General features: G+C 33.8%; 1 protein-coding gene across 1 annotated transcript in view; it reads right to left on the bottom strand.

The window, feature by feature from the left end:
• The window catches only part of TANC2 (tetratricopeptide repeat, ankyrin repeat and coiled-coil containing 2), a 288,620-nt gene that overhangs the window by 175,660 nt on the left and 99,128 nt on the right, over positions 1 to 13,832 (bottom strand). The window contains exon 4 of the mRNA XM_054574907.1: positions 7,350 to 7,532. Within this exon, the coding sequence (XP_054430882.1) occupies positions 7,350 to 7,532 (183 nt within the window). The remainder of the gene's footprint in view (positions 1 to 7,349; positions 7,533 to 13,832) is intronic.

Raw genomic sequence — 13,832 nt, 5'->3', positions numbered from 1 at the left:
CTTAAGGTAGGGTACCTTATGAAGAGAGAAATACATGAAATCCTTATTCTCATAGAAGAAAAGTATCCATCGTACTTGTTACAGCAATTCAAGCCTTGGCCAGATTTCTTTAGAGCACGTTTGGAGGTTCTAGCAGGGGACACAGCTACTCATATACCCATGACTGAAGACCGGCTCTCTCCTCTAGTTGGGAAGGTCGTTCTCTTCCACAGAGTGCACAGTTTCGGGAGGGATGCACATGGATCAGTGAGGGAGGAGGGGGGACACCCGCCTAGCCAGCCAGGTCAGCTGAATCAACCCTGGCAATCAATGGGGTGACAGATGCCACAGCCAGATCGCCCTCACAATCTTGGCCAGATTTCTAATGTGGGATCTTCCCCTTTCCCAGGAATGGCTACTGCTCCAGATATGGACTTTAATTTGCAATGGTAATAACTAATAAAGAAGTGAAAAAATTTTTTTTAAATTAAATAATGTAGCCTTTACACATAAGCCAACTATTCATCTGGCAGCCAATAAAAGAGTAAGATAAACTGACAGGGTTGGACATATTGAGCAGCAGTATTTCTGTTTAATTAACACTATGAATAATACTTAAGGAATTTCTGAGGATAATTTTCATTACATACAGTTTTTACTTGTTATGTTGACTTTTATTACCTATCCCCTGAATAAAATTCCCCCAAATGTGTGATGCTACCTCTAAATTATAACCTCAACATTTGAAAAAAATTCATTAGATGACAGTTGGTTCTTTGAGAATGTCTTTATTGGTAAGTAAAACATAAAAGGGCATATTGAGCATATACATATATAAGCATATATCTCTCTCAAATCTCCTTTTGCTCATAACAAATCTGAATTTATAAAATTCACTAAATAATATAGGTGCACATATATGTAACTTACTTAAAAAAAAGAAACTTTTGGAGCCAAAAACATAAACTTTAACCAGAAGAAAGGGAAAACATGGGTAGTCAACCAAGTCTGGTATATATCAGAGTTCATTACACTGTCTAAACAAAACAGGTCATTCATACACACAGATAATTCTGAAATGGCCAAATTTCTTATTTTTAAAAATGCAGGCAATGATGGTCACTCCAGTATGAATGACCTGATGACCTGCAAAGTGTTTTTTTGTAAGAAAAAATCTTGAAAACACTCATTACATGTGTAAGGTTTCTCCCAGCATGAATTACCTGTTGACATGTAAGGTGTGATTTTACACTAAATACCCTGCCACACTCACTGCATTGATAAGGTGCCTCTTCACTATGGTTTACCAATGTCTAGTTAGGTTTGAATGCACAATAAAGGCTTTGCTGAACTCATTACATTTGTAGAATTTCTCCTTTATGCTGTCTGGTCTTATTTCAGTATTGAGAGATGCCTAAAATCATTCCTGTATATATTAAAAATGTTGCCTTGGCCAACAGTAGTTAATTCTTTAAAATGGTAAAACTGAGAAAGTATTGGTGATAGACTTCTTGACTAGTTTACATTCATAAAAGTTCCTTCTGTTTGAAATATCTCCATGTCAGCCATATGTGAATGAAAACTTAGTCCAAGGCTGTTTCCAACAAGCTTGTGTTCTTCATGCCTTAGACCATGTTTTCTTCTATCAGAAAGATGGTTTTTATGAGTTACAGGCATTTCTTTGTTTTTTGTTTTATCACATTTCCATTGACATGCAAAGTCATGCATATTTTTCTTTACTTCCCTGAAGTAAAAATCTTTGATTACATGGCTTTCATGTCTTCCAAAACATCACAGTTTGGAAGATTTCTCCTGTGTTACAGGTTTTTGTTGGTTTTAATGTCTTGATTGCATGTGGAAAATAGATATCTGTGTTTTGATATGTTTGATACATTCCCACAGATCTCTGGGGGGTTTTTTTGGGGGGAGGGGTTTGTTTATTTGTTTCTTGTGGGTTTTACTGGGCTATTTTCAACTCCTTCTCCAGAGTCCTGATTAATTTCCTTTGCTTTAAAATGGAGGTAATATTCAGATCAGAAACGGAAATTCCCAAGCAGAGCAGGTTCTTGTAGTCCTCCAACATCCCATGTCTGTACTAGGCCCTCTGAACTGGGTTCAGGTATTCCCACTCCGGAGAGAGTTCAATGGCAACACCCTTGATTGTCAGCCATCCCTGAGAAAGCCATTCTTGAATCCTCTTTCTTTGTTCCGTCTTCCTCCTCTTCTGGGTTTCTTCCTCAGGCAACAAGTCTTTAGAAGTCAATTTGCCACAGTGTAACCTTTGCTACCCAACAAATCTCTTTTGAAATTATAATAAGTGTTTATAATAAGCTAATATTTATGAAGTATTTACGCTATGTCAGATACTGCCTTGCAAGTTTATACATACTGACTCATCCAGTTCCCTCAATAGTCCTATGAGATATATTGTGTATGTGTGTTTGCTCTTTTATTAATTATTTTTTAAATTAAATTTATTGGGGTGACATTGGTTTAGGTATATACTATCATCATTCCTATTTTAGAAACAAGGAAATTGAAGTACAGAGACTTACAGCAAATTTGCACAAGTTTATACAATAAGGAAATGGAAGTCCTGGTGTATTTTGTTAAAATGCCGCATGAGATTTTGGGTTTTAATGTGGTAAAAATACAAATAGTATATGAGGGTATACAAAAAAATTTGTATATTGTTCATAAATCCCTCTCCAACTTTGGAGTTAGAATTACTGTATCTCAACACTACCATCAAATGTATGCGTGTATGTGTGTGTATGTGTATCATTTTAAAACACCAGTGGATTACTATCACTGATAATGAGATTGTCATTTTTTACTAAACACACATACACACATACATACATACACATTTCAAACTTTTTCAAGTTCATCTGAACAACAAAATTTCTGTGTCAAGGATTATGTGCATTACATTTTGATACATATTGTCAAACTGCCTTACAAAAAGGTTGCACCAATTTATGCCCCTACTAATAGTGTGAATACTCAAAATTTAACTTCTACTAAACTTGCAGTGTACATAATAGACAAACACTATAAATTCAGTAAGTGTTGAGTGAAGAGACTACTGGCACTCCCAGTTATCTATATTTTAAGAAGTATGCTGATGGGCTTTATGATATGTGAACAAAAACATCTTGGAAAGAGCACTGATTTAAGAATCTAGAGAACTGTGGCAATTCCATTATCACAACAGTATGTTATCTTTGTACACTTTCTTCCACATCTTCTCAAATTCACAGCAATATCCAACTTGGTCAAACGAACCTTGAGGCTTGCCCAACCTCTGTGTCTTCTAGTTTCCTTTTATTGTTTAAACCAGCAATTTTCAACCAATGTGTCACAAGAATTTTCAAAACATGCAATACCTGACCATTTACTCAGGGACATTCACCTCTTTTCCCTTCGATTGTCAAATGAAAAAATGACAGCAACCAACACAACAGTAGCCATCCTGCGTGAATGAATCAAAAGTATACCTATTTTTTGGTCAGGTCAGCAAAAAATATATTTTTTGATGTGCCACAGAATTTTAGTGATTAGTTTATGTGTGCCATGAGATGAGAAAGGTTGAAAATCGCTGGCTTAAACCATCTGGCTGTATCTTCTACTACTTGGAATAAAATGTCTCATTTGATATACTATATGCCTTGGATGAGTTGGGTAACTTCCCTAAACCTCAATTTTTTAATTAGTATTATGAAATAAATTTTGAGTTTAAGGGCCTGGATATTTTACCTTGGCTCTGACAGCTTTCTAGTTGTATAATTTTGAGCAAGACATGTGACCTCTCTAAGACTTAATTTAGTCATCTGTTAAATGAAGATACATGTGAAGAATATATGAGCTAATATGTGTTTCTCACACAGTAGGCATTCAAATGAGAATTAGCACCATTATTACTAGCACTCCTTAAAAAAATATAACTTTTTAAACATCCAAAATTTTAAAGTTCTAACTTGGTATCTAATGTTAAAAGTAATGTTTAAAAACTTCTCACCAAATTTAAACAAATTTTTAACAATACCAGCTACCACATTCTGGGCACTTAATATTTGCCAAATGCCATTTTAAACAAGTATTAAACAATGGGATCATCCTCAATGGGTAGACATGATTCCCCATGAGGCAGGGCATATGGTTATCTCCATTTAACAGATGAAGAAACAGAACCACACAGTAGTGAAGTGACTTTCTCAGAGTTGGTTTACAAACTCAAGCAGTATGAGCCCAGAGACTGTTTCTCTCTCAACCACTTTTACTGAATTAACTTGTTTTTGTTCTGAATAAAGCAAGCTGTGGGGGGGGGTAGGGGGATGGGGTGTGTGTGTATAGATATACTATATATCTATATATATATATTTAAAAATTAGTTTTCAAATTCCAAATTATATATATCTTTATTCTTTAGCAGGCCTTTCCCCATTCTCACTTCCTGGAGACTACAGATAAGTCCAAGTATTTGGAAATGAAATGGACCTATTTCTGCAAATGGGTCTTCCTATACACCTATGTGAAGGACTATAAATATGCTAAGAGTACAAAGGTTATATAACAATTACAGGAAAAAGTTACTCCTTTATTATACCTTACAAGACAAAACAGAACAAAAAAGGTTGTTATTTCACCACTCTATTAACTTGTTAGAAGTAAAAGCTCTATTTAAATATCAAGAAAACATGTACAAAGTTAAGGCTAGTCCTTCATACTCCATTTCTCATACACTTGCCAACAAAGTCTGATTAAAAGCTAAATTCAATCATATTAATTCCCATTCCAGCTCTGCTTAAAATCCTATAGAGTAGGCTCCTTACTATGACCCTAGAAAATCTGGCTTCTGCCTATCTCTTCAACTATATTCTAGTACCCCTACCCCCGACTTACTCTGTGGAAGCCACACTTAACTTTTTCTCAATTCCTGGAACATGCATATACTGCTTTCTGCTTTAGGACTTTTACACTGACAGTTTCCTCTGCCTGGAAGGCTATGATCTCAGATCTTTCAATGCCTGGCTCCTTTTTGTAATTCAGATTTCAGTTCAAATCTCTCTTCCTCTGACCCTCTCTGACCACTCTTTAGAAAGAAATCCTAGCTCCACCCCAGTCTCACTCTACCTCATTTTCACCTTCAAAGTACTTGTCACTATCTAAAATTAGAGTATGTATTTATTGGTTATACATTTATTATCAGTCTCTCTCCCAGTTGGAATATAAATACCTTCAAGACAAGCACCTTAATTGTCTTTTTCACCACTCTATTATACTGCAGGGTCTAAACAAATATCTTGACTATATCTGGCCCTACTTGTTTAATTTGGTTGGTAGTATAAATACAAGGAATATAAGGTATTTGAAAGTTTAAATGCATGTAAATAGATAAATTAGTAAGTGTAGCCCTAATGGCCAAATTAAATTAATGCATTTTGTTAAGAACCATTCTCTGGAAGGCATTTCCTTATGGTCAAGTAATCTTCCTCCATTCGACTTTCTTTTTTACTTATTCATAACAAAGTAGAATTAGGGAAGATAAGTGATGAACAATTTACTAATATTTTACTACTAATACATTTCTAAGTAAATTTATTCCAGGTTAAACTAGAAAATTCTTAACATCTCCTTCAACTTACAGAAAATTGGCCACAGAATAATTTTCACATGATCCTCTTTCAAAAGAGAAATTTCTTTCATTAAGAAAGTCTCAGCCTTTAAATTCTTAGGTTCTTGACAGTCTTCAGAAAAATAAGACAAAACTATTTGAGAAGATATATATATATACTTCAAACACTGTGAATTAAAACTGAATAGTTCGTACACGCAATTAACCAAGTATACCTCTTATTACTGTTTCCCTGTATCGCCTCTGTCATATTAGGCATGTTATTGACTTTGTTATTAAATAAATATATATATATATATATATATATCTTTTAATATAGGTTGCCTATTTAAGTTAAAGTTCAAACTGGGACAGGCAAATGGGATAGGAAAGTGGTATCTCCAAAACCTCAGGCAATCCAGCTACCTTCTACAAGGAAACTGAACTCTTGTTATTTCTTCCCAAGTATATGCTAAAATGAAGTCACTTGAGAGTCATTGGTTATTTGTTATTTTCAGTAATAAGTAATACCTTCAACTTCAAGAAAAAGAAGGAATTTCTAAGCAATGAAATTTTATTCAAGCCCAATCACAAAACTTATCCTATTTTTAGATATCAGATGAAAATAATTATTTTAGTGAAATGTCACTAAACTATTTTACTTATTTTTATCTAATGATCAAAGAGTCAGAGTAGACTTTTACTCTGCTATTTCAAGATGCCTAAAAAACAATACATAATATAAGAGGCATGACTTATTCTTTGTGGAACAACAGAATAAAGAAATATTATTAATGAAAAATATAAAAATGGTAAAAATTTCATTCAAAATAGATGGAAGAATCTAAAAATTCTATTTCCCCTTCTCTCCTCGTAGTTTCTTTAGAGCTGTCATATGACAATCAAACCTCCCTACTGTCTAGCTCAATGCCAGACACACAGGAAGTAAATACACCCTTTGGAAATGACTTAATTTGTTGTCTCCATGTACTCATAACCCATCAGTACCAGTCAACTTACTGACATTGGATATATACTGATAATGTTAAAAAAAAAAAAAAATCTAATGAAGTAACCCGGGCTTACATATTTTCACACATAAGTATCTTTCAATATACTGAAATTTTTTTCCTGAAAAAACTTAAAAGAATAAAAGTTCACTTAATAAAGACAGTTATACACCTAACATCTTGATCTGAATGGGCAATATATATATTTGAGATTATATTACAGTCAGTGCAATCCACAACTTATGAATGACAGTAAATCCTAAGAAGCTGGAGGAATGTACAATAGAGAGGAAAATACCTAAATCAACTTTTAAAAACAGATATGGAATATACAATTCAGGATTTAAAACAAAAGCATGACTAATACACCTTTGCTGAACTATGAAGCTCTTATTATCCTAAAATTATAGTATCTCCATCTGTTAATCTGACATGAACAAGCTGATAAATGAAATAAGAACAACAGTGTATTCTGGCAAAACTTGAGATTTCCTGAAAGCCTAGAAAAATATGTCCACAACAGATGGATAATTTAGAAAATAAATACATCAATCTGTCAAACTAAGTACTATTCTAATTCCCTAAATTAAAATCAGTAGGAGCTCCACTTTCCAAGAGTCTGTGAAATTAGGAAGGCCAAAATGGAAAAACCTGAAGATTCATATAAACATATCTGATATGACCTAAAGTGTCATACTATTAGGTTTCCTGTTAAACATACTAAATTTAGGTAAAGTCCTTACCAGTTAATTTCTTCACAGGTTGGAGCCGAACACTGATAGACTGATGTGTGAGTAAGGGGGAGGATGGAAGAGAGCGAGACATGCCCTCCATAATCCGAATGTGCTGCATACCTTCACTCACTGGAAGTGGTGGGACGGCGTAGTCTGGCTCAAAAGCACAGTCGCTTTCTGTGGAGATGCCACCTGTCGGAAAGGATGGAACAAAAGAACTGGTGAGAAGATTCTTTCTTTCCTAATAAAATTTATCTTTCCGGATAATTCAGAACAGCATGTACTGATATTGATTTTCACCATGAAAAGCCAAATAAAGTACTTTCAACACTTAAATTCATTTCTACACTTACTGGATACTTAACTCCAGGTCTAGCACTAGGAAACTGAACATGGGTAAATTGGGTTCATCACTGTAAGGAGCTTGCTCTCTGTCTCATGAATTATGCAGTCATGAAAAACATAATTACGGTACAAAGCCATAAGTATTACAATTAGAACAGGTCTTCATTTTTTTCCCCCTGATAAAAACAAACATGAAAAAAGATACCTGCTTGAAATCCAATACATGCAATTGCTACTAGGTCACCTTGACTATTTCTTATCCCCTTCCTCCAAAAAAGTGTATGAAATACAAGTGGGTAAGACTGACATTATTATATGTTAATCTTTGAAACTTCTCCAACATTTTTAAAAAAGTAAATCATATGCTGTTTACTTCCACTTACATACTGTTGACTTCAACTCCTGAGAGTGACAGATTATATACTTCAGATCAACTTTCCCCCCAAGAAAAACCAGAACTACATATATTTTAAATCTTCTTGAAGGCACGTGAAAGTTAAAAGCATGATGAAGAATTATAGGATAAGACTGAAGCCTGGCATTTGGGGCTGAAGAAGCTTTTGACAGTTCAGCAGAGCAGGGAAGACAAATATTGGCATGCAGGGAGAACAAAGTTGTGCAGGGGGACCTGGTAAAACTCCAACACTTGTTTGGAAGCCCAAAGAACTACTCTCTAGGAGTAAATATAAACCAAATCTAGACTGGCCTTTACAGGACCGAAACTGAGCTCCAAATGTCTGCCACAAAATTAAATTAATGCAATCTTAGATTGCTAGTGCCTGCCAAAAACAAATATAAATCTTCTTAGAGGAAGATAACAGTACCATAGATCTGAAATTATTTCCACAACATTTCATAGACAGTATCTGGCCCTTAATTAACAACAACAAAGAGATAAGAAAACATTAAAAAAAAATTCAAAAAGACCATGCAGAAGAAACAGCCTTACAGGGGATACAGATGAACCAGGAGGCGAAGAATTTAAAGTAGTATGCTTAACATGAAAAAGACTGAGACACTTAGCAGTAAATTTAACCAAGGAGAAAAAATACTTGCATACTGAAAACTGTAAGACAATGATAAAAAGAAAAATTAAAAAGCACCAGTAGCCCTGGCTGGTGTGGCTCAGTGGACTGAATGCCAGCCTGTGAACCCAAGGGTCACTGATTTGATTCCAGTCAGTCAGGGCACATGCCTGGATTGCAGGCCAGGTCCCCAGTAGGGGGTGCACGAGAGGCAACAACACACTGATGTTTCTCTCCCTCTCTTTGTCCCTTCCTTGCCCTCTCTCTAAAAATAAATTAAAATTTTTTTTTAAAAAGCACAAATAAATGAAAAGATATCCTGTGTTCACCCACTGGAAGAAGTAATACTGTTAAAGCGTCCATACTACCCAAAGTGATCAACAGACTAAATGCAATCCCTATTAAAATTCCAAAGGCATTTTTTCACTAAAATTTTTTTAAATTCCTAAAATTTCTAAGAAAAATCTAAAGTATCAAGTACTCTTGAGAAAGAATGATAAAGCAAGAGGCATCACACTTCCTGATTTCAATTATATTATGTAGTTACAGTAATCAAAATAATTTGGTACTAGCACACAGACACACAACATATAAACAGGCCAATTAAACAGAATAGAAAGCCTAGAAGTAAAATCATGCATATACAGTCAACTAATCTTCAACAAGGGCACCAAGAATACACAATGGGAAAAAGACAGTCTCTTGAATAATAGTATTGGAAAAATGGAATAGCCACATATAAAGGAATGAAACTGCATCCTCATTTTACACCATATACAAAAATCAATTAAAAAATGGGTTTAAAATATAAATATAAGAAACTGAAACCATAAAACTCCTAGAAGAAAAGATAAAAGAAAAATCTCTTTGGAATTGGTCTTGGCAATGTTTTTTTGGATTTGACATCAAAAGTGTAGCAACTTATGCAAAAATAAACAAGAGAGACTACATTAAACTAAACAGTTTCTGCAGAGCAAAGGAAACCATCAAAAAAATGAAAAAGGCAATCTACAGAATGGGAGAAAATATTACAAACCATATATCCAATAAGGAATTAAAATCCAAATATATAAAAAATTCACTCGATAGCAAAAAACTAAATAAACCAATTAAAAATGAGCAAAGGGCCCAAAGAAACGTTTTTCCAAAGGCGCAAAAATGGCCAACAGGTACATGACAAGGTGTTCAACATCACTAATAATCAAAGAAATGCAAACCAAAACCATGACGAGATATCACTTCATATCTGTTAGGTCAACTGTTACAGAAAGTCAAAAGATAACAAGTGTTAGCAATAATATGGACAAAAGGGAACCCTTTTACACTGTTGGTAGGGATGTAAACTGGTGTAACTATTACGGAAAACAGTATTGAGCCTCCTCAAAAAATTAAAAATGGAACTACCATTTGAACCAGCAATCATACTTCTGAGTATATATCAAAAGGAATAAAATTACTATTTCAAAGAGATATTTGCATTCCTACACTGATTATGGCACTATTCACAGTAGTCTTGATATGGAAACAATCTCAGTTGATGATAAAGAAAATATGATTTCATGTACATACACATACACACACAGAGGAATATTAGTCAGCCTTAGGAAAGGAAATCCTGCCTCTTGTGACAACCTGAGGTATTATGGATGAACCTGGAAGTATTATGATAAGTGAAATAAGCCAAACATACAAATACTACATAATTTCACTTAATATGTTAAATCTTAAAAATACAGTAGAACTCAAAGTAAAGAAGAATGGTGGTTACCAGGGTTAGGGGTAAGGGAAAAGGAAGATATTCAAACTTTCAGTTGTTAGATGAATAAATTCTAGATCTTAGCAAACGGACATCTTAATTAGCTTGATTGTGGCAATCATTTCACAAAGTACACGTTTATCAAAATACCATGTTGTACACCTTAAATATATACAATTTGTATTTGTCAATCATACCTCAATAAAGCTGGGGAAAAGTGAGTGCGAGATTTAAAAAACAAGCACATCGTCTTCCATAAAATGATGATAATGCAGTTTAAACTGAGATTAAATCAATGTGTCTCACATAAGGTTCCCAATTGTGTTACAGTTGTAATTTCATCATATGTAATTCTAACTCATTTTGAAAGTTGATGTGGTATATCATGTATTATTGAATTGGCTAAAAAGCCTGTATGTTTTTTTTCTGCAAAATAAAAGACACATTTTTCATTTTCACTAATAACTATTGATTTGGATATTTTGAGTATGTTGGCTGTCTCCCATGTGGCATAAAGTTGATCTCAATTAATGTCTCAATTTGACTGCTATCAATATCAACTTCAACTGGTCTATCTGATCATGGAGCATCATCCAGTGAGAAATCTCCAGCACGAAACTTCACAACTCACTTTTGATATGTTCAATCAGCCTCAGCACCTTCTCCAAACACTGCACAAATCATTTTTTGCATTTCAGTTGTGTTTTTGCCCTTCTTGAAATCATAAATATGCCAAAAAAGTTGCTTATTTTCTTCCATCTCCAATATTAAAATGGCTACATAAAAATTTACAAATTTTGATAAGATCTTTTTAAATACACACTGATATGACAGTTGTCACAATACAGTCTAACAAAATTGTCTAGAATTAAGTTAAAGAAAACTAAGTGCTACTAGAGCCATCTTATGGAAAAAACGAAATGAACTTTTTGGCCAACCCAATATAATTTAACTGGTCTCTTATTAATGACCACTTAATGCAGTCCTTTCTAGATCGAGATCCTAAATATAGAATTACTGAGTCAAAAGTGCTGAGAGCTTCTATTGAGAAATAGTGACCAAATGCTGTATTAAAATCCTGTGTCACATTGCATGTTTAAAAAAAAAAGTAATGTGCTTAATATTTGAGAAAAATGAAAGTTTAGAATTTCAGCAATGACTTAAAATTATGAAAATATAAACTCAATAGATGGACTGAACAACAGATTAGATGGAGAATTAGTACGCTGGAAAATAAAACATCTGTGCATCAAGGGCACTATCAAGAAAGTGAAAAGAGAACCCACGTAATGGTGGAAAATATTTGTAAATCATGTATCTGATAAATGTCTAGAATTCAGAAAACATAAAGAATGCTTACAATAAAAATACAAACAATACAATTTAAGAACACAAATAAAACTTAAATAGGCAAAAGACTTGAACAAAAATTTTTCCAAAGAAGATATACAAATTAACAATAAGGACATGAAAAGATACTCATCATTATTAGTCATTACAGAATTGCAAATCAAACCACAATGAAATACCACTTTAAAACAACAAGGATGGCCATTTTAAATACTAAAAGACAAACAACAAAGATTGCTGGAGAAATACTATCTTCATACATTGCTGATGGGAATATAAAAATGTATAGCTACTGTATAAAATAGTTTGGCAGTTCTTCATAAAGTTAAACAGAGAATTAACACATAGACTGGTTGTCCCTTTTCTGTATATATACCCCAAAGCAATGAAAACAGGTTTTCAGACAAAAACCTGAACATAACATCTCCAGTAGTAGTATTCACAAGAGCTATAAAGTTGAAACAACTCAAATGTCATTAACTGATGAATGAATAAACAAAATGTGGTTTATTAGTACAATGGAATATTATTTAGCAATAAAAAGAATGAAGGTCTGATTCATGCTACAATACTGATAAACCCTCAAGACATTATGCTAAGTGAAAGACGCCAGACACACAGGAGGCCACATGCTGTAAGATTCCAGTTACATGAAATGTTCAGAACAGGCAAATCCAGAGAGAAAGTAAGACTAGTTGCCTACGAGGAGGAAGGAACAGGGAGTTACTGCTTAACATGTATGAAATTTCCTTTTGGAGTGATGATTTAGAGCAGTGATGACTGCACAACATTGTCAATGTACTAAAAGGCACTGAATTGTGCACTCTAAAATAGTTAAAATGAATTGCAGATATACACCACCTACTTACATATTTATTCAAACCAGAAGCCTAGTAATTTTTGTAAATTTCTTTCCAACATATTCCTTTGCAACAAATGCCTTAGCAGCTCTGCAGATTATCAACCTAAAATAGATTTCATGTCCACCATGTTCTCTTTATTTCTCCTACCACTACCATAGTCCAGATCACTATTATCTGTCCCCCAAATTTCTGTTAGTAGAAATTCAGGATTTGTTACTTATTCTCAGGTTTTAGAAATTTACCAGAATATGTCTTAACTTTTTTCTTCTCATTAGACTCTGAGTGCTCTCTTTTACTATGTTGACTAATTCTTCTCTTCCAACTGTTCTTTTTTCTCTATCTGGAACTGTGATCCAGATGGATACTGAATATCCCAGACCTATTTTTCAAGCTATTTCTCTCATAATACATTTCTAATCTTTGGGCTTTCATGAATAAACTTGAAACTGATTAATATGAAATGATAGTACTTTAAAGGTTTAAAAACAAAGAGGCATGCCATTCGTTTAATTCCCTGAAAAATCCTTTTGAGAAAAATCAGCATTACATTCTTTTAAAGTAATAAATATATCTAGAAGAATGAATTTGAGTTAGTGAAGCACCTCTCTTCACTTGGAATATTCCAAATTAGAACTTAGCTGATAATTTTAGAATCTAATAATACTCCTTAAGGAATAATACTGCAATTAGTCCACTCTAAATGTCCTAGTTTACTGTTCAGTTTAAAAATATTTTTCTTCATTTTCTCTGTCCTATAAATTGTGCTTGAACTCACTGTAGCTATAGAAAAACTAAAAAATATATATAATTCAACTAAAGAAAAGTACTGGTAAGCAGTCACAGATTTTGACTGTATTAGTTAATCTTTCTTGAGTAAATAGCAACCTCAAAATCTCAGTAGTCTACAACAACATTACCTTTATGTTTATGAAGTCTGCAGACTGACTGCGAGTCAGCTGATCTAGGTTAGGCTATCAGGTTCAGAACTATTTTGATGTCTCTGATATTGGGCCAACTCATTGAAGGGGCAGTGATTACATGGTGAATGCTTTCCTCATGATAGGTCACAGGAGTGCAGAAGACCAAGTCAGATTAAGAGGAGCATATTTAAGACCTCTGATCACTCACATTACACTTGGCACACTTTAGTGGG

This window comes from Pteronotus mesoamericanus, unplaced genomic scaffold (genome assembly GCF_021234165.1).
Source record: "Pteronotus mesoamericanus isolate MK-2021 breed Mesoamerican mustached bat unplaced genomic scaffold, CSHL_Meso_final contig_269, whole genome shotgun sequence".
NCBI lineage: Eukaryota > Metazoa > Chordata > Mammalia > Chiroptera > Mormoopidae > Pteronotus > Pteronotus mesoamericanus.
This window is presented reverse-complemented; position numbering and strand designations above follow the sequence as displayed.